The sequence below is a fragment of the Oncorhynchus kisutch genome, linkage group LG18 (assembly GCF_002021735.2).
Source record: "Oncorhynchus kisutch isolate 150728-3 linkage group LG18, Okis_V2, whole genome shotgun sequence".
Classification (NCBI taxonomy): Eukaryota; Metazoa; Chordata; class Actinopteri; order Salmoniformes; family Salmonidae; genus Oncorhynchus; species Oncorhynchus kisutch.
Window position 1 is genome coordinate 32,618,061 of NC_034191.2, and position 19,185 is coordinate 32,637,245.

Here is a 19,185-nt window from a genome sequence, read left to right on the forward strand (position 1 = left end):
GATTAAGATTGACGAGACATTAAACTGACTCTTTGGAGTTCACGCGATCGATAAATATCCCAATTTCAAGAGTTTTCATTTGAGCTCGAGACAAATCAGCGGAGCTGACGCGCCTCAGCGATACTGATCCAAATAGAACATGGAGAATGGAGGGAGAAGAGAGGACAGGAGGAGAGATGGAGATGGGGAGGAAGACGGGTGGAGACAGAGAGAGATATAGCATGTGATCCCATCAGCTGACCAGGGATCAAAAAGCCATCGTAAATAAATACTGAAGGGATATCGTCAGCACAAATACAAAAGCTTTTATTTTCCCTCAAAGAAACTGTTAAAGGATGCTATGCAAATTGTCACAATAATTTTGGGGTGGTGTTGTGTCTCTCTTTTAGAGGCCGCAGATGTTGCTATAGTAACTGAAATAATTGTTATGAAAAATATGAATATGCATAATAATAGCCTATAGGTTATAAGTGAACATTCATCATATTGGCAAGCGCTCCTCCATCTCTGGTTTAGTTCTGATAGACCGTATCAGACTGCTGGCCCTATTGCACAGCACGCGCCTATAGTTAAACTGGTCATTACTTATGTAAATTAGCTTCAAATCGTTTTGTAAGCCTAGAATGTATATAGGCCTATATGCTTGTTGAATTGGCCGAATGGCGATTTGGTTAAAAATAACCCATTTTATAGCCTCCAGAGTGCAACCCAAAATGGAGCCGTGTTCTGTATTCAACCTGAACGAGTAATTCGTGTTTGCATAAAAAATAAAAATAAACTGAATACAGACTTGTTACCATGATAATTAAGAACTGTGCATGTGCCAAATTAATAAGAAATTGTAGAATTTGCATCCTAGACATTACATCGCCTCTATGTGCTCTGATTAAATCGAAGTAGACTCAAATTTGATAATAATTTCCAAACAAACAAAGCCGATTATTTGTTAGGAATTTTTAAAGACCATGTTTTGTTTGTCCTTATATCTGATGCACGGTGTATTACGCATTATAGGCCCAGTGGTCCTCAGCACCCCAGCCCAGCTGGTGGCCCCAGTAATAGTGGCGCGAGGGACGCTCTCCATCACGACGACCGAGATCTATTTCGAAGTGGACGAGGATGACCCCTCCTTCAAACGGCTTGACTCCACGGTAAGTCCAATCGCCACTTTCCCTTTCTGTTTGATATGCACAAGCTTTTGTTCACATTCAAGTTCACTTTACTGATTCATGTTCGTGTTTTGGCTGGGCCCGCATTGACCCCAGGTTCCTTTCTTTTACAAGACACAAAATGTGATTTAGAGATTCAAATAATTATTCAGATTCACCCATGTGCAAGAATTCAACCATTAGGAGATTGTGGAGCATTTTAAAATATATGGTCCAATTGGAACGTTGTGCCATTTGAAGTTCCAGGATGTAGACGAGCCTTAAACTTACCCAGGCCTCTGGAGAGAACCTGACATGTAGGCCTACAACATTTTACACATTTATTGATATTCTGATCCCCTCAAAACCTGTAAACCTATGTCATCAAACGAGAGCCTACGAGGTCTTTTCGATTTTACACCAACATTATCGTTGTTTATAAATATAGCGACTGTGTATGGACATGGGATAAGTACTAGCATTATTGGGCGCATACTAACGTTGTAACCTAGACATTTACACAATTACCCGTTCAAAACACCTGTTTTGCGCATTATTCGTGTCCACTGTATATTAGAAATATAGGCCTAATGTCTAACCCCAACCGTACCTCTCATACATTTGTTTTTTCCCAACAGCATTACGCCTATAAAAAGCTTTTAAATAGACAGCCTATTATTATAACGTAGACAACCTGATAGATACAATATGGAGGGTAGGTTTATAGCCAGAATTAATAGAGAAATATATTCTATTTGCCAACTATATTTGCCTAATTTAAAACGGGTTAAACACTAGGCTTAAAAAATACCCATGTATGATGCATACAATAACTATGGCCTATATATGAAAAAATACAAGTTATACATTTACTTAATCATGATTGGGACACAAATATTACATAGCTATTTTTTATTAGGCTAACTCTTTAAATTAATTCACAGACAGGAATAAAAAATCAGATCAGATCATGTTATAATCCAGTGTATTTCAAGTGCATTTTTACTTCTCAATTAGACTGTATTTATATATATTTTCAGGTTTTCAGGTTTTATCATGTAAGCAAGGTACAAACAAAAAAGTATCGAGTATACTTTAAATAAGAATTCAAGTACGTTTATGGAATGTTTTTTTTTTAAATGTAACAAATAGTACCATCAAAATGTAAACTTTCAAAATGAGAAAATGTCCACTGACAACAGATACAGCAGACTGTTACTGAAATTAATGTACTAAATGAATGTATTTTCTACCAGATAAAAAAAAACGTTTTACTTTAAAAGGTGTAATTGAACTCCTAAGTTTACATGTCACAGAACAACATTCACAATTTCAGACCACTGGAATCACAACCTATGAATGTATTTACAGTATAAATATTTACTCAAGGCTTGTATGGGGGCTTTATTTTAAAGCATTTAAGCTAATAAACGATTTAGACAACCGTGGGCATGGACAGAAATAACGAAAGATTAATACTGAAATTAAACCTAACCTTGAATGTGGATTGATGGTACAATTTGCTCCTAAATCACAGAATAGAATTAAGAGAAGGGTCATATTTGACTATGGGTCATAAAAATGATATCAGAGTAAACTTCTTCCTCGTCAGAGGATAGTCACATTTTACAAGACCGTGAATTAAAACAGAGGCACAGTGACCATTTCTGTCCATAGTCCTTTGATACATCACCAGGCCTCTCACTGACCCTCCTTCACTATAACACACATTTACCTCAGAGTTTCTCCAAGCTTTTGGGGTTGGTCAAAATCTCTCTCGCAAGTCGCCAGGTCTGTTTGGCTGCATTTTCTAGAGCAGAATGAGGTTTCCCCTGGAACAGATCTAGATTAGGCAGGAAGTAATGGGGACACCTCCTGCACTGCAAACACGAAATAAGCTGCAATAGAATCCCGTTCAAACGGTCCCCGAGGTTGTTCTCGTCCCAGTCAGACTCCCGTGGATGTTTTTCACACTCATAAGAAACCAGAGTTTTCATGTGGTAGTTGTTGAGGGGCGTCCCAGGCAGCTCAAGGTGCCGGTCTCGTAACGTTTTGAGGACCGACAGACATTTCTTCCTGCAGCCTCCCAGGAGTAGGCGGTTCTCGGCCTCGCCGAACTGCAGGACCCAGGCGTCGCTCTCTGCCGAACTTTGTTTTCCGTTCAACGAGTAGCACTCTTTAGAGAGAAGGTTGAATCCCTCGGCCTTTACTTCGGCTACCCTGTTGGGGCCCGGCCAGGGGATGTGCGGTAGGGGCCAGTGCGCTGCGCTGCGGGGCCAGATCCCGGTGCATTTGAAAGCCGGGGTGATCTGAACGATGTATCTGTCTCTGATGCGTAACTTCACCTCGCTGGTATCAGACACCATTTTGACAACATCTCTATAGCTGCATTTATCCACGGCCTGCGCCACTAGGGTCTGAAATCTGGAGCGGATCTTGCGCGCAGAGAGGTAGCCGGAGGCGGTGATGAATTCTACCCAGAGAGACATGCTCCTTTTACGGCCGTCGCTCAGCTTGAGCACGGCGCAGCCCGGCAGAGATCCATCATCCACGAAGTTAAATACCCCCATCTGGTTGAGGTAGAGCACCACCTCGAACTCTGTGGGGGAGATGACCTCTAGCCCCTCGAAGCGGTTGTCCATCTCGTTGAGAGAGCTGATGAAGCGGGGCTCCTGCACCTCCACCTCCTTCAAGACGTCCGACACCACCTTGCACACTTCCCGGATGGTCTTGGAGATGGCCGCCTTCCGAGATTGGCATTTCTCCTGGTAGTATTTGTTGAGGTGGTACACCAGCTTGGCCTGGGCGGCTATCATGTTAGGGCAGAGATCCGGGTTGTAGACCGGAGTCTCGCAGTAAGCCGACGGATCCAACGCGGCTGTTTGTACGGGAGCCAATTTTAGAGAAGAAAGAACGCTATTAAAAAGAAAAAAATGTGTTCAAAAAGTCCCAACCAAGCCTATTATTGCTTGTTGGGGCACATGCGTAATAATCTCGCCGGTCTAAAGCATTCGCTTTTGCATTGAACTGCAGTTGGAAAATGTATGTACTTCGATTTGCGAATAATTATAAAAAATCCATAATACACCCTTTCACGTCAGTAGTCAAAACAACCTCGTTTTTGTTATTTCTCTAATCACTGCTGTAGTTATGGATCCGCATATGAAAGTGCGCGGTGCTGTCTGTCTGTGTGTGTGTGTGTGTGAGGGCGACGTGGAGGCGGCTGAGTCTTTCTGTGTTTAACAGCCCCGACGCTCTTCGGGAAATTATAAAGGGAGGGTTATGAACGAGGATGTCCAATCGCCATCTGATTCGTCACCGCCTCCAGTTTATCAACAACAAATTAATCCCCGGGTTTTATACACAATTTAAACTAAAGGTAGTAGTCTCGAGGATCGGAAGTCCACTTACGGGTTGGCGAGAGAAAAAACAAAGCCCTTTTCTACTCTCTTTCAGGTTGTCTTTTTGACTTTTTTTACGGATTTTCTCCAACTGCTTATTTTAAACGGCTTGGTTGAATGCTACAGTAGGTTAGGCTATAACATGTGCCAGGGTTTTGCGTATTTATTTGTTTTGATTAAAACATGTATTTTACGTTGTATTTTTCTCATGTTTATTATTCTCGTTTACTCTTATTTTCGTTTTGTTTTATTCTTGATGATTAGTGTTTCTGTATTGTCCACAGCCTTTGGACGGTACCTGATCTAATATTAGACACGTCGACTAGAATGACAGGTTTGATGACAGTTGTTCCGTGGGGTTATGTCTTGGTTATTTTAGATGTTTTTTGCTTTGACTGAAGATTCGCACTGCTAAATCTATTCTACAGGGAAATTTCAAATAGGACTTTGGAATGCAGTGTCCTTAGAAAAAAAATATATCCTACTGCATGTTGAAATAGCCTATAGAATATGGATTTACATCTGTACCATATCAGTAGGCTAGGCCATTGTATAATTATTAGGCCTGTGAAATCGCATTGTTATTTTGGAAATAACGCATGTATGCAACATCCTAGTAGTTAAAAAATATTGGACCGGTTAATTTTCGGTGTCTTCTTTTCCAGCGTAAATAGGCTAATGATAACTTAAAGGCCCAAAGTCCTTTAGAAGTTAATTGTTTTTTCTTAGTGTTGTACAAATACATTTTCAGGCGTACTTTTCAATTAAGACGTTTTTGAATATGAATGTTAATATTTTTTCATGATTCCAATGTATGAAATAGGCCTACTATCCCTCATTAATTGAAGGATGAACTTGTCAAATTAAGTAGGACACATCTTTTCAGTGAAGAAAAATTAAGATGGCATCGATATTGCCATTCATTTAGGCCGTCACTGTAATTAAGAATTTGTTCTTAATCTTAACTGACTCGCCGAGTTAAATAAAAGTTACATTTCTAAGACTGTAATCTATACATGTATAGGCTTTTTAATATATTTCCTATATTAATTATTTTCCAACAATGGTAAATGTTTTATTGCAAGCATCTAGTTAGTTTGTTGAAATACGTGATTCCGATGATTATATAGTCCACGATATTGTATGACGGTGTCTTGTCAGCATTAACAGGTTGTGAACTCAAGGTTTTGAAAAACAGGCCATTAATACTAGACAAATTATTGATGTTGTACATTTTAGACATCATTCCCGGTGAGTGTTGTGAGACCAGTGTTTACATTTATCACGAATATGATGATAGAACAAATTAAACAAAATTAAACAATTGCAACTAAAAAAAACAATGTTATAATTATTATGATTATTATTTTAGACTAATTATATATATCATTGAGTTAAGTAGGCCTAGTAGTTTTTTTCTGAAGTAAATTAGTTCTACATAGGCAACACAACAGGCTCGGGCCTACAATATTCATATTACTACTACAAAAATACTCCTTAACTATTACAATCGTATTACTAATATAACACAGTTTATTATGTTATCAAGACCTCAATGGAAGCAAGACACATTTATGCACAACACCAGTAGACTAGATATTTTTATGACGAAAAAGTTGCTGCACGTTTCTGCACACCAAATCCCCGAACAATCTCCGTAGTTATAACCGAACTATCTCCCTATCTCTGAACCATCTCTAGCTTAATAAGTAGTTATCATCGTGGCTTCCCGTCTCAGATGGTTCAGTTTGAGCTTTGAAGAAGACTTTAAACGGCAGAGGTACAGGACATACAGACGTTTACACTAATCTGCACCAACACTTTGCTGCACAGAACCACACATTATCAGGATAGACTGCACCTTGTCAGTTCCCAATGTAATATCTCTGTGTGTGTGATGGCTATTTGTCTCCCACTATCATGCCAGCCAGTCTGGAGGCCTCTGTCAGCAGCATCAGCCCAATCATAATTAATAATGTCCCACTGTTACCAGGCAGACATTACAGATATGATAACACATGGGTGTGCTGGGATAGACCTTGCCAAGAAAACACATGATTACACTAGGCACATCCTAAAGGTCTACAATGAAACTATTAATTCAAATTAAGTGTGAAATATAGTTTACCATATTCTTAACCTTGATTATTATTTTAGATGGATAGTCAACAGAAATCGTTTCGGGTTAGATATTGACAAAACTAGCTACCACTTCCTAGTTTAGATTTTTCTTGGTCACTTTCATGGAGTGTTTTGTGAATGTAGGACTTTCTATACTGGTTCCATATGGAGAGAGATGGGAGGAAAACCCGCACCTCTTCTCCATCTCTCTCTGTCTCTGTCTGTGTGTGTAGATCAGCAGGTATACTGGCCTTTATTAGATCCAGACTAGTCTACAGTCTACTTCCAACTGTGCGTGAGTGTGGCCACGAGGCTGGTCATCCCTCTGCGTGATAGAGGGGCTTTTCTTCAGGATTATCACCTCTTTAATCTAAAGCATGTGGCTGCAACCTGGCCTACCCTACACAGATCTACATGGAAATGTTCATGCTTAGCTCTAACAACCTGAGGTGCGTTCAGTTCGGTTCAACATTTCCTGCGTTGCGTGACGGTTTCCTCAAAACGGTGCACAGTTTTCTTCAACAGCCTTTGAGGTACGTTTGTGTGTGAATTAAACGTTGCACACCGTTCTGTCGTCCCGAACACACCCTTGGTCTACTCTACTATAGATCTACACTAACAACCTGTTCTACTCTACTCAGATACACTATCCTGCGAGATCCTGCATTGTCTATGTGTTAGATCCACAATAGCAGATATGGGTTAGCGCCTATCTCTGACCCAGCCTAATTTCATTAGAACCTATTTCTGACCCAGCCTAATTTCATCCAGTCTCTGACCCTCCAGCTTTATGCATGATTGTGTAAATCAATACAATGACTTCTACTTCCTACCATGTGACCCAGCCTCTCTGTGTAGAAGGCTTCTTTGTTTCCAGAGCTGGCCTCTACTGCACTTCTCCTTTTTCCCTCCATTCTTCATTTCTCTCTTTCTTTTAGTAAGACTGATCCTCCTGTCAGTGGTCTGGCATGGGGTCAACAGTTCTTGTCTAATAGCCGAAATGGCTTTGTGATGACACCATAGTTTATCACGCACACACACACACACACGAACACACACACACACACACACACACACACACACACACACACACACACACGGACTGAAAATGGACATGAGATTTTTCAGCTTGACAATTACAAGTCTAAGTTCACAATATAACATTTTTCGATGCCACAAATCCATCACCCCAGACAGTGTAAAAGTTTTTATGAATGTACAATACTGTGGTGCATTATAGACACCATTAGTGTAAATGATTAAGACCAAACCCAGCAAAAACTATAATAATATTAAGGCGGACCATATTAAACAATTTAAAAGTCTCAATAGTAATAACAGCATCTCATAATGTGGCCATTAAAGTCAGCTAATTGAGGATAATAATACTCAGTGTGTGTGTCTCTATTTATAATCCTGTTAGAACATGACAAATAAGGTCATCCATGTTATTCTGTCATCTGTCTCGCTGTGCATTATAGAGGAAAGAGGATGGAGGGCAGCCAACGAGAGGTTCAGTCACCAAGTCAAATCCAGATTATACCAACAGTCTCTAATGGAGTGGCAGTGCAATAGGACTCAGATTAAGAGGGTGGCATTTAAGATATGTGTGATCAGCATTAGGCTTCACACTGGGTGAAATATTACACTTCACCCTCTCGGGATGGGGACTCACTGACATGTTCCCCCACAAACTTCATTCATCTCAAAATGACATTGTCATTGGGGTTTTTAATAATCTGAATATCATTATTCTAGACAATATGGTGTCTCTGTGGGGTAGCCCGTTCCTTTCTGGGCCTTGTGCCTTCCACCCTCTGGATCCTCCCTCCACCCCGACCCCCTCTGGATCTCCGGCCCCCACCTTCCTTCATCTGTTATACCCCCTCCTCGTGTCAGCAGCCTCCCTGTGTTAGCTTCTTTCTCAATTCATATTTCCTTGATTCCTCACATTCTCTGACCTCGCATCCTTCTCAAAGTAGATTGGAGAAAAAAGGTCAGAGGGGAGGGACCTTGGACCTTATCCTCCAATACGATTGAGGAGGAGGAGTCAAGAACAAAGGATTCTAGATATTGCAGAGAGAAGGATTGAGATACAGCTCTCCTGTCAGCAGCCTTTCTCTGTGAGTAGTGAGGAGCCAGGAGTGGACAACACTCCTGGCTCCTCACTACTCACGGAGAGTGAGGAGGAGAGAGAGGAGGAGAAAAAAAGCGAGAGAGAGGGAGAGAGAAAGAAGAGAGCGAGAGGAGGGGTGGGAACAGGGGAAATTAACAAATTATCTCAGCTTCTGTTGTGCCCCTCCTCTCTCCTCTCCTCTCCTCTCCTCTGCCACCCACCTCCCTCCTCTCCTCAATATGGAACGCTTGTCAGCCTTTCTGATGAATGACATGCATGTATTTGCATCAATTTAGCATGAATATAATTAAATATAATTTAGTTTTATTTGCCAACACGGCTTCACATAATAACACAGAAAATGAGAGGTATTATCAGAGGTCTGCCATTTAAAAAATACACAGCATAACATTCTGTGAGCGATCACATATTTTTCTGTTTTTGTATGTGCCCATAGCATTACTGTGTATAAATGCTTATGTTATGTTGCATCTCAAATGCACAAGTTTTGACAAGGGTCCAATGGTATTTGCCATATGTGCACTACATAGGGAATAGGGTGTCGTTTGGGATGCAGCCTGTGGCTTCTCCTGTCTGTATAATCACACAGAAACTCTGTATCTGTTCTACGTGACTGTGTTAAGGTATTATTGTGCAAGGCAGTTAACCCACTGTTCCCCGGGTGCCGAAGACGTGGAAGTCCATGATGGCAGCCCCCCGCACCTCTCTGAATCAGAGGGGTTGGTTTAAATGCGAAGACGCATTTCTGTTGAATGCATTCAGTTGTACAACTGACTAGGTATCCCTATTCTATCAGTAAGAGATGGGAGCAGTGTTCTGATATGTTATTATTCTGTTATCTCTTAACATGTCTGCTGTTGTGAAGCTGTTAGAGTAGCAGTATTGTACAGGCTTGTGGTTTTTGGGGATTTATAGTGCAATATCCAGGTTGTTTTGCCAGGGAGAGGAAAGGTGCCCCTGATGTTTGTTTTTGTAAGATATATACGATCTGGTCTATGCATATTTGGACATTGACCAAGTTATTATTATTGTAGCTGTCTACCACAGCATATTGGAGTTGAAATTAAATAATGAATATGATGGTATTTACATCCAAATCGGGTGAACAGTGTAGGAATTACAGCACTTTTTAGATGTGGTCCCTCCCCTTTTAATGAACCAAAATTAATTGGACAATTGGCTGCTCAGCTCTTCCATGGCCAGGTGTGTGTTATTCCCTCATTAATTAATCTACAAGTAAACAGATTAAAGATATAGAGTTGATTTCAAGTGTGGCATTTGCATTTTGAATCTGTTACTGTTAACCCTCAATATGAAGTCCAAAGAGCTGTCACTGCAGTGAAGCAAGAAATCATTAGGCTGAGAAAAAAAACATTCAGCGAGATAGCAAATACATTAAGTGTGGCCAAATCAACTATTTGGTACATTCTTCAAAATAAAGAATGCACTGGTGAGCTCAGGAACACCAAAGGGCCCGGAAGACCATGGAAAACAACTGTAGTGGATGACAGAAGAAAGCCCCTTCACAACAGTTGGGCCAGATCAAGAACACCCTCCAGAAGGTTGGTGTATCTGTGTCAAAGTCAACAATCAAGAGAAGACTTCACCAGATTAAATACAGAGGGTTTACTACAAGATGTAAACCATTGGTAAGCCTCAAAAACAGGAAGACCAGATTAGAGGTTTGACAAACAACATCTAAAAAGCCTGTCCCGTTCTGGAACAATGTCCTATGGACAGATGAGACAAAGATCAACTTGTACCAGAATGATGGGAAGAGAAGAGTATGGAGAAGGGAAGGAACTGCTCATGATCCGAAGCATACCACCTCATCTGTGAAGCATGGTGGAGGGAGTGTTATGGAGAAGGGAAGGAACTGCTCAGGATCCGAAGCATACCACCTCATCTGTGAAGCATGGTGGAGGGAGTGTTATTGCATTGGCATGTGTGGCTGCCAATGGAACTGGTTCCCTTGTATTTATTGATGATGTGTCTACTGACAAAAGCAGCAGGATGAATGCTGAAGTGTTTAGGACTATATTATCTGCTCAGATTCAGCCAAACGCTTCAAAAGCATTGGACGGCGCTTCACAGTGCAGATGGACAATGACCCAAAGCATACTGCGAAAGCAACCAAATATATTTTAAGGCAAAGAAGTGGAATGTTCTGCAATGGCCAAGTCAATCACCTGAATCGAATTGAGCATGCATTTCACTTGCTGAAGACAAAACTCCCTAAGAGCAAGCAGGAACTGAAGACCGCTGCAGTAAAGGCCTGGCAGAGCATCACCAGGGGGAAGAAACCCAGCATCTGGTGATGTCTATGGGTTCCAGGCTTCAGGCAGTCATTGACTGCAAAGGATTTGCAACCAAGTATTAAAACTCATTGAATCTATGATTATGTTAGTTTGTCCAATTACTTTTGAGCCCCTAAAACTCGGGGGGCTATGTTTAAAAATGGTTGCAATTCCTACACGATTCATACAATAATTTTGAGAAAACCCTTAAATTAAAGATGAAAGTCTACACTTAAAGCACATCTTGATTGTTTCCTTTCCAATCCATTGTTGTGGCGTACAGAGCCAAAATGATGCAGATTGTTTCACTGTCCAAATACTTATGGACCTGACTGTATTTACACTGAGTGTACAAGACATTAGGTGCACCTTCCTAATATTGAGTTGCACCCTTATTTCCCTCAGAACAGCATACATTCGTCTGGGCATGGACTCTACAAGGTGTCGAAAGCGTTCCACAGGGATGCTGGCCCATGTTGACTCCAATGATTCCCACAGTTGTGTCAAGTTGGCTGGATGTCCTTTGGGTGGTGGACCCAGTCCTCATACACACGGGAAACTGTTGAAGGTGAAAAACCCAGCAACGTTGCAGTGCTGTACATATTACATGTATAAATTACCTCAATTACCTCGACTAACTGATGCCCCCACACATTGACTCTGTACCGGTACCCCCTGTATATAGTCTCGCTAGTGTTATTTTACCCCTGCTCTTTAATTACTTGTTCCTGTAATTTGTTATTCGTATTTTTAAAGTGCATTGTTGGTTAGGGGCTTGTAGGTATGCATTTCACTGTAAGTTCTACACCTGTTGTATTGGGCGCATGTGACTAATAAAATTTGATTTGATTTGAGTTCTTGACACACTCAAACCGGTGCGCCTGGCACCTACTACCATATCCTGTTCAAAGGCAGATACATCTTTTTACTTGCCCATTCACACTCTGAATGGCTCACATACACAATCCATGTCTCAATTGTCTCAAGGCTTAAAAATCCTTATTTAACTGGTCTCCTCCCCTTCATCATCTGGATTTAATAAGAGACATCAATAATGGATCCTAGCTTTCACCTGGTCAGTCTTTGTCATGGAAAGAGCAAGTGTTCTTAATGTTTTGTACACTCAGCGTATACATATAAGAACAGACATGAGGAGGCACCTTCACTCTCCGGACACGGAGTGGAAGGCAACAAATCATCTTGTGTGTATATAGAGCGGAAGGCAACAAATCGTCTCGTGTATATAGAGTGGAAGGCAACAAATCGTCTCGTGTATATAAAGAGGAAGGCAACAAATCGTCTCGTGTATATAGAGTGGAAGGCAACAAATCGTCTCGTGTGTGTATATGGAGCGGAAGGCAACAAATCGTCTCGTGTATATAGAGCGGAAGGCAACAAATCGTCTCGTGTATATAGAGTGGAAGGCAACAAATCGTCTCGTGTATATAGAGCGGAAGGCAACAAATCGTCTCGTGTATATAGAGTGGAAGGCAACAAATCGTCTCGTGTGTGTATATGGAGCGGAAGGCAACAAATCGTCTCGTGTATATAGAGCGGAAGGCAACAAATCGTCTCGTGTATATAGAGTGGAAGGCAACAAATCGTCTCGTGTATATAGAGCGGAAGGCAACAAATCGTCTCGTGTATATAGAGTGGAAGGCAACAAATCGTCTCGTGTGTGTATATGGAGCGGAAGGCAACAAATCGTCTCGTGTGTATAGAGCGGAAGGCAACAAATCGTCTCGTGTATATAGAGCGGAAGGCAACAAATCGTCTTGTGTATATAGAGTGGAAGGCAACAAATCGTCTCGTATATATAGAGCGGAAGGCAACAAATCGTCTTGTGTATATATAGAGTGGAAGGCAACAAATCGTCTCATGTATATAGAGTGGAAGGCAACAAATCGTCTCGTGTATATAGAGCGGAAGGCAACAAATCGTCTCGTGTATATAGAGCGGAAGGGAACAAATCGTCTCGTGTATATAGAGCGGAAGGCAACAAATCGTCTCGTGTATATAGAGCGGAAGGCAACAAATCGTCTCGTGTATATAGAGCGGAAGGCAACAAATCGTCTCGTGTATATAGAGCGGAAGGCAACAAATCGTCTCGTGTATATAGAGCGGAAGGCAACAAATCGTCTCGTGTATATAGAGCGGAAGGCAACAAATCGTCTCGTGTATATAGAGCGGAAGGCAACAAATCGTCTCGTGTATATAGAGCGGAAGGCAACAAATCGTCTCGTGTATATAGAGTGGAAGGCAACAAATCGTCTCGTGTATATAGCGCGGAAGGCAACAAATCGTCTCGTGTGTGTATATAGAGTGGAAGGCAACAAAGCAACAGAGGCAGAGTGATTAATCTTCATGTGTAGGAGACGTCTCCTCTCCTGTCTAAAGGTGGACACTGTAATCATGGGCCCACTGACCCTGTGTTACCCTGTGATACTCCACCAGAGCATCTTTACTGCAGCGTAGGAGCCCATTATAAATCTCACATTAATTGCACAGCCCTTCTCTCCCTTCAACACTATGTTTCCAGTAACAGACACAGCAGAGCAGCAGAAAACAAAGACAAAGGGAGGGATAAAAGAGGATTGTGTTGTAATGAAATGCTGGTGGCTGCGCCCATGATGAAATTAGGCCATGTTACCCAAATAAGGCCTGAAGGGTTCATCATTTCCCGTGGTGGAGATGTGAAAATCTGGGTGCCAACTGTCAGGGCCCAGCTAATGATGACAAATGTTTCTGTATGCAGATTCTAGCGACACTGGGAGAGGGATAGAGAGGAGAGAAGATGGAGGAAGGGAGAGGGGGAGTAAGAGAGGGAGAGGGTTAGAGAGGAGAGAAGATGGAGGGAGGGAGAGGGGGAGTAAGAGAGGGTGAGGGATAGAGAGGAGAGAAGATGGAGGAAGGGAGAGGGGGAGTAAGAGAGGGTGAGGGATAGAGAGGAGAGAAGATGCAGGAAGGGAGAGGGGGAGTAAGAGAGGGTGAGGGATAGAGAGGAGAGAAGAGGGAGAGGGGGAGGGAGAGGGGGAGTAAGAGAGGGAGAGGGTTAGAGAGGAGAGAAGATGCAGGAAGGGAGAGGGGGAGTAAGAGAGGGTGAGGGATAGAGAGGAGAGAAGATGGAGGGAGGGAGAGGGGGAGTAAGAGAGGGAGAGGGTTAGAGAGGAGAGAAGATGGAGGGAGCGGAAGGGAGAGGGGGAAAAAGAGAGGGTGAGGGATAGGTGGAGAAGAGGCAGAGGGGAGAGGAGAGAAGATAGAGGGAGCGGAAGGGAGAGGGGGAGTAAGAGAGGGAGAGGGATAGAGAGGAGAGAAGATGGAGGGAGGGAGAGGGGGAGTAAGAGAGGGTGAGGGATAGAGAGGAGAGAAGATGGAGGAAGGGAGAGGGGGAGTAAGAGAGGGAGAGGGTTAGAGAGGAGAGAAGATGGAGGGAGCGGAAGGGAGAGGGGGAAAAAGAGAGGGTGAGGGATAGAGAGGAGAGAAGATGGAGGGAGGGAGAGGGGGAGTAAGAGGGAGAGGGATAGAGAGGAGAGAAGATGGAGGAAGGGAGAGGGGGAGTAAGAGAGGGAGAGGGTTAGAGAGGAGAGAAGATGGAGGGAGGGAGAGGGAGTAAGAGAGGGTGAGGGATAGAGAGGAGAGAAGATGGAGGGAGCGGAAGGGAGAGGGGGAGCAAGAGAGGGTGAGGGATAGAGAGGAGAGAAGATGGAGGGAGCGGAAGGGAGAGGGGGAAAAAGAGAGGGTGAGGGATAGAGAGGAGAGAAGATGGAGGGAGGGAGAGGGGGAGTAAGAGAGGGTGAGGGATAGAGAGGAGAGAAGATGGAGGGAGGGAGAGGGGGAGTAAGAGAGGGTGAGGGATAGAGAGGAGAGAAGATGGAGGGAGAGGGGGAGTAAGAGAGGGTGAGGGATAGAGAGGAGAGAAGATGGAGGGAGGGAGAGGGGGAGTAAGAGAGGGTGAGGGATAGAGAGGAGAGAAGATGGAGGGAGCGGAAGGGTGAGGGGGAGCAAGAGAGGGTGAGGGATAGAGAGGAGAGAAGATGGAGGGAGAGGGGGAGTAAGAGAGGGTGAGGGATAGAGAGGAGAGAAGATGGAGGGAGCGGAAGGGAGAGGGGGAGCAAGAGAGGGTGAGGGATAGGTGGAGAAGAGACGGAGGGGAGAGGAGAGCGAGGGAAGGAGAGAAAAGAGAGAGAGGGCCATAGAACAGAAAGCTTGTGTTCATACAAACCTCCCTAACTGATGATGTGCCTGTTAGAACATGGTTAAGGCCTACCATAATATGTAGCAGTCCCTCCAGGATTCTGTTATCGCAAATTGTTTTTGCAAATCAAAATTTGCCTGCATGTTATGCGTTGGTCTTGCAAATTTGACCAATCATTGCACTATTTCAGCATAAAACAGCCAAATCATTGCAATATTTTCGCATAAACCTTGAACTATCACCGCAGTACAAAAAGACAACTTGCATTTTCATTGCTGTGCAAAATGTCAGAATTTCCTGCAAAAAAAATATGGAGAGAGAGAGTAAGGTTAAGGCTTACCATAATATGGAGAGAGAGAGAGTAAGGTTAAGGCCTACCATAATATGGAGAGAGAGAGTGTAAGGTTAAGGCCTACCATAGAGAGAGAGAGTAAGGTTAAGGCCTACCATAATATGGAGAGAGAGAGAGTAAGGTTAAGGCCTACCATAATATGGAGAGAGAGAGAGTAATAAGGTTAAGCCTACCATAGAGAGAGAGAGAGTAAGGTTAAGGCCTACCATAATATGGAGAGAGAGAGAGTAAGGTTAAGGCCTACCATAATATGGAGAGAGAGAGAGTAAGGTTAAGCCTACCATAGAGAGAGAGAGTAAGGTTAAGGCCTACCATAATATGGAGAGAGAGAGAGAGTAAGGTTAAGGCCTACCATAATATGGAGAGAGAGAGAGTAAGGTTAAGCCTACCATAAAATGGAGAGAGAGAAAGTAAGGTTAAGCCTACCATAGAGAGAGAGAGTAAGGTTAATGTCTACCATAGATAGAGAGTAAGATTAAGGCTTACCATAATATGGAGAGAGAGAGAGAGAGAGGAAGGTTAATGCCTACCATAATATGGAGAGAGAGAGTAAGGTTAAGCCTACCATAGAGAGAGAGAGAGAGAGTAAGGTTTAAGCCTACCATATATAGAGAGAGAGAGAGACAGTAAGGTTAAGTCCTACCATAGAGAGAGAGAGTAAGGTTAAGCCTACCATAGAGAGAGAGAGAGAGAGTAAGGTTAAGTCTACCATAGAGAGAGAGTAAGGTTAAGCCTACCATAGAGAGAGAGAGAGAGAGAGAGAGAGTAAGGTTAAGCCTACCATATATAGAGAGAGAGAGTAAGGTTAAGTATACCATAGAGAGAGAGAGAGAGTAAGGTTAAGCCTACCATAGAGAGAGAGAGAGAGTAAGGTTAAGTCTACCATAGAGAGAGAGAGAGAGAGTAAGGTTAAGCCTACCATAGAGAGAGAGAGTAAGGTTAAGCCTACCATAGAGAGAGAGAGAGAAAGAGAGTAAGGTTAAGCCTACCATAGAGAGAGAGAGAGAGAGTAAGGTTAAGCCTACCATAGAGAGAGAGAGAGAGTACGGTTAAGTCTACCATAGAGAGAGAGAGAGAGTAAGCGTTTAAGCCTACCATAGAGAGAGAGAGTAAGGTTAAGCCTACCATAGAGAGAGAGAGTAAGGTTAAGGCCTACCATAATATGGAGAGAGAGAGAGAGTAAGGTTAAGGCCTACCATAGAGAGAGAGTAAGGTTAAGCCTACCATAGAGAGAGAGAGAGAGAGTAAGGTTAAGCCTACCATATATAGAGAGAGAGAGAGAGACAGTAAGGTTAGTCCTACCATAGAGAGAGAGAGTAAGGTTAAGCCTACCATACGGAGATGAGAGAGAGAGAGTAAGGTTAAGTCTACCATAGAGGAGAAGAGTAAGGTTAAGCCTACCATAAGAGAGAGAGAGAGAGAGAGAGTAAGGTTAAGCCTACCATATATAGAGAGAGAGAGTAAGGTTAAGTATACCATAGAGAGGAGAGAGAGTAAGGTTAAGCCTACCATAGAGAGAGAGAGAGAGTAAGGTTAAGTCTACATAGAGAGAGAGAGGAGAGAGTAAGGTTAAGCCTACCATAGAGAGAGAGAGTAAGGTTAAGCCTACCATAGAGAGAGAGAGAGAAAGAGAGTAAGGTTAAGGCCTACCATAGAGAGAGAGAGAGAGTAAGGTTAAGCCTACCATAGAGAGAGAGAGAGAGTACGGTTAAGTCTACCATAGAGAGAGAGAGAGAGAGAAGTAAGGGTTAAGCCTTACCATAGAGAGAGAGAGTAAGGTTAAGTCTACCATAGAGAGAGGAGAGAGAGTAAGGGTTAAGCCTACCATAGAGAGAGAGTAAGGTTAAGCCTACCATAGAGAGAGAGTAAGGTTAAGTCTACCATAGAGAGAGAGAGAAAGGTTAAGTCTACCATAGAGAGAGAGTAAGGTTAAGCCTACCATAGAGAGAGAGTAAGGTAAGTCTACCATAGGAGAGAGAGAGAGAGAGAGAGAGAAAGGTTAAGTCTACCATAGAGAGAGAGTAAGGTTAAGCCTACCATAGAGAGAGAGAGAAGAGGAGTAAGGTTAAGCCTACCATAGAGAGAGAGAGTGAGAGAGAGAGAGAGTAAGGTTAAGTCTACCATAGAGAGAGAGAGAGAGAGTAAGGTTAAGTCTACCATAGAGAGAGAGTAAGGTTAAGTCTACCATAGAGAGAGAGAGAGAGAGAAAGGTTAAGCCTACCATAGAGAGAGAGAGAGAAGAGAGTAAGGTTAAGCCTACCATAGAAAGAGAGTAAGGTTAAGTCTACCATAGAGAGAGAGAGAGTAAGGTTAAGCCTACCATAGAAAGAGAGTAAGGTTAAGTCTACCATAGAGAGAGAGAGAGAGAGTAAGGTTAAGCCTACCATAGAGAGAGAGTAAGGTTAAGCCTACCATAGAGAGAGAGTAAGGTTAAGTCTACCATAGAGAGAGAGAGAGAGAGAGAAAGGTTAAGTCTACCATAGAGCGAGAGGGAGAGAGAGTAAGGTTAAGCCTACCATAGAGAGAGAGAGAGAGAGTGAGAGAAAGAGAGAGAGTAAGGTTAAGTCTACTATAGAGAGAGAAAGAGAGAGAGTAAGGTTAAGTCTACCATAGAGAGAGAGTGAGAGAGAGAGAGTAAGGTTAAGTCTACCATAGAGAGAGAGAGAGTAAGGTTAAGCCTACCATAGAGAGAGAGTAAGGTTCAGGCCTACCATAGAGCGAGAGAGAGAGAGAGAGAGAGGAGAGAGAGAGAGAGGAGAGAGAGAGTAAGGTTAATGCCTACCATAATATGGAGAGAGAGAGTAAGGTTAAGGCCTACCATAGAGAGAGAGAGTAAGGTTAAGGCCTACCATAATATGGAGAGAGAGAGAGTAAGGTTAAGCCTACCATAGAGAGAGAGAGTAAGGTTAAGGCCTACCATAATATGGAGAGAGAGAGAGAGTAAGGTTAAGGCCTACCATAATATGGAGAGAGAGAGAGTAAGGTTAAGCCTACCATAAAATGGAGAGAGAGAAAGTAAGGTTAAGCCTACCATAGAGAGAGAGAGTAAGGTTAATGTCTACCATAGATAGAGAGTAAGGTTAAGGCTTACCATAATATGGAGAGAGAGAGAGAGAGGAAGGTTAATGCCTACCATAATATGGAGAGAGAGAGTAAGGTTAAGCCTACCATAGAGAGAGAGAGTAAGGTTAAGGCCTACCATAATATGGAGAGAGAGAGAGAGTAAGATTAAGGCCTACCATAGAGAGAGAGTAAGGTTAAGCCTACCATAGAGAGAGAGAGAGAGAGTAAGGTTAAGCCTACCATATATAGAGAGAGAGAGAGACAGTAAGGTTAAGTCCTACCATAGAGAGAGAGAGTAAGGTTAAGCCTACCATAGAGAGAGAGAGAGAGAGTAAGGTTAAGTCTACCATAGAGAGAGAGTAAGGTTAAGCCTACCATAGAGAGAGAGAGAGAGAGTAAGGTTAAGCCTACCATATATAGAGAGAGAGAGTAAGGTTAAGTATACCATAGAGAGAGAGAGAGAGTAAAGTT

General features: G+C 42.7%; 2 protein-coding genes across 2 annotated transcripts in view; one reads left to right on the forward strand and one right to left on the reverse strand.

The window, feature by feature from the left end:
- Positions 1 to 19,185, forward strand: part of LOC109909410 (neurobeachin-like) — a 322,523-nt gene that overhangs the window by 198,859 nt on the left and 104,479 nt on the right. Inside the window, 1 exon segment of the mRNA XM_031795281.1 lies at positions 1,015 to 1,151. Within this exon segment, the coding sequence (XP_031651141.1) occupies positions 1,015 to 1,151 (137 nt within the window).
- LOC109909086 (putative nucleotidyltransferase MAB21L1) lies at positions 2,046 to 4,386 on the reverse strand. Its single transcript, XM_020507991.2, has one exon. The coding sequence runs from the start codon at positions 3,962 to 3,964 to the stop codon at positions 2,885 to 2,887; it is 1,080 nt and encodes a 359-aa protein (XP_020363580.2). The 5' UTR covers positions 3,965 to 4,386; the 3' UTR covers positions 2,046 to 2,884.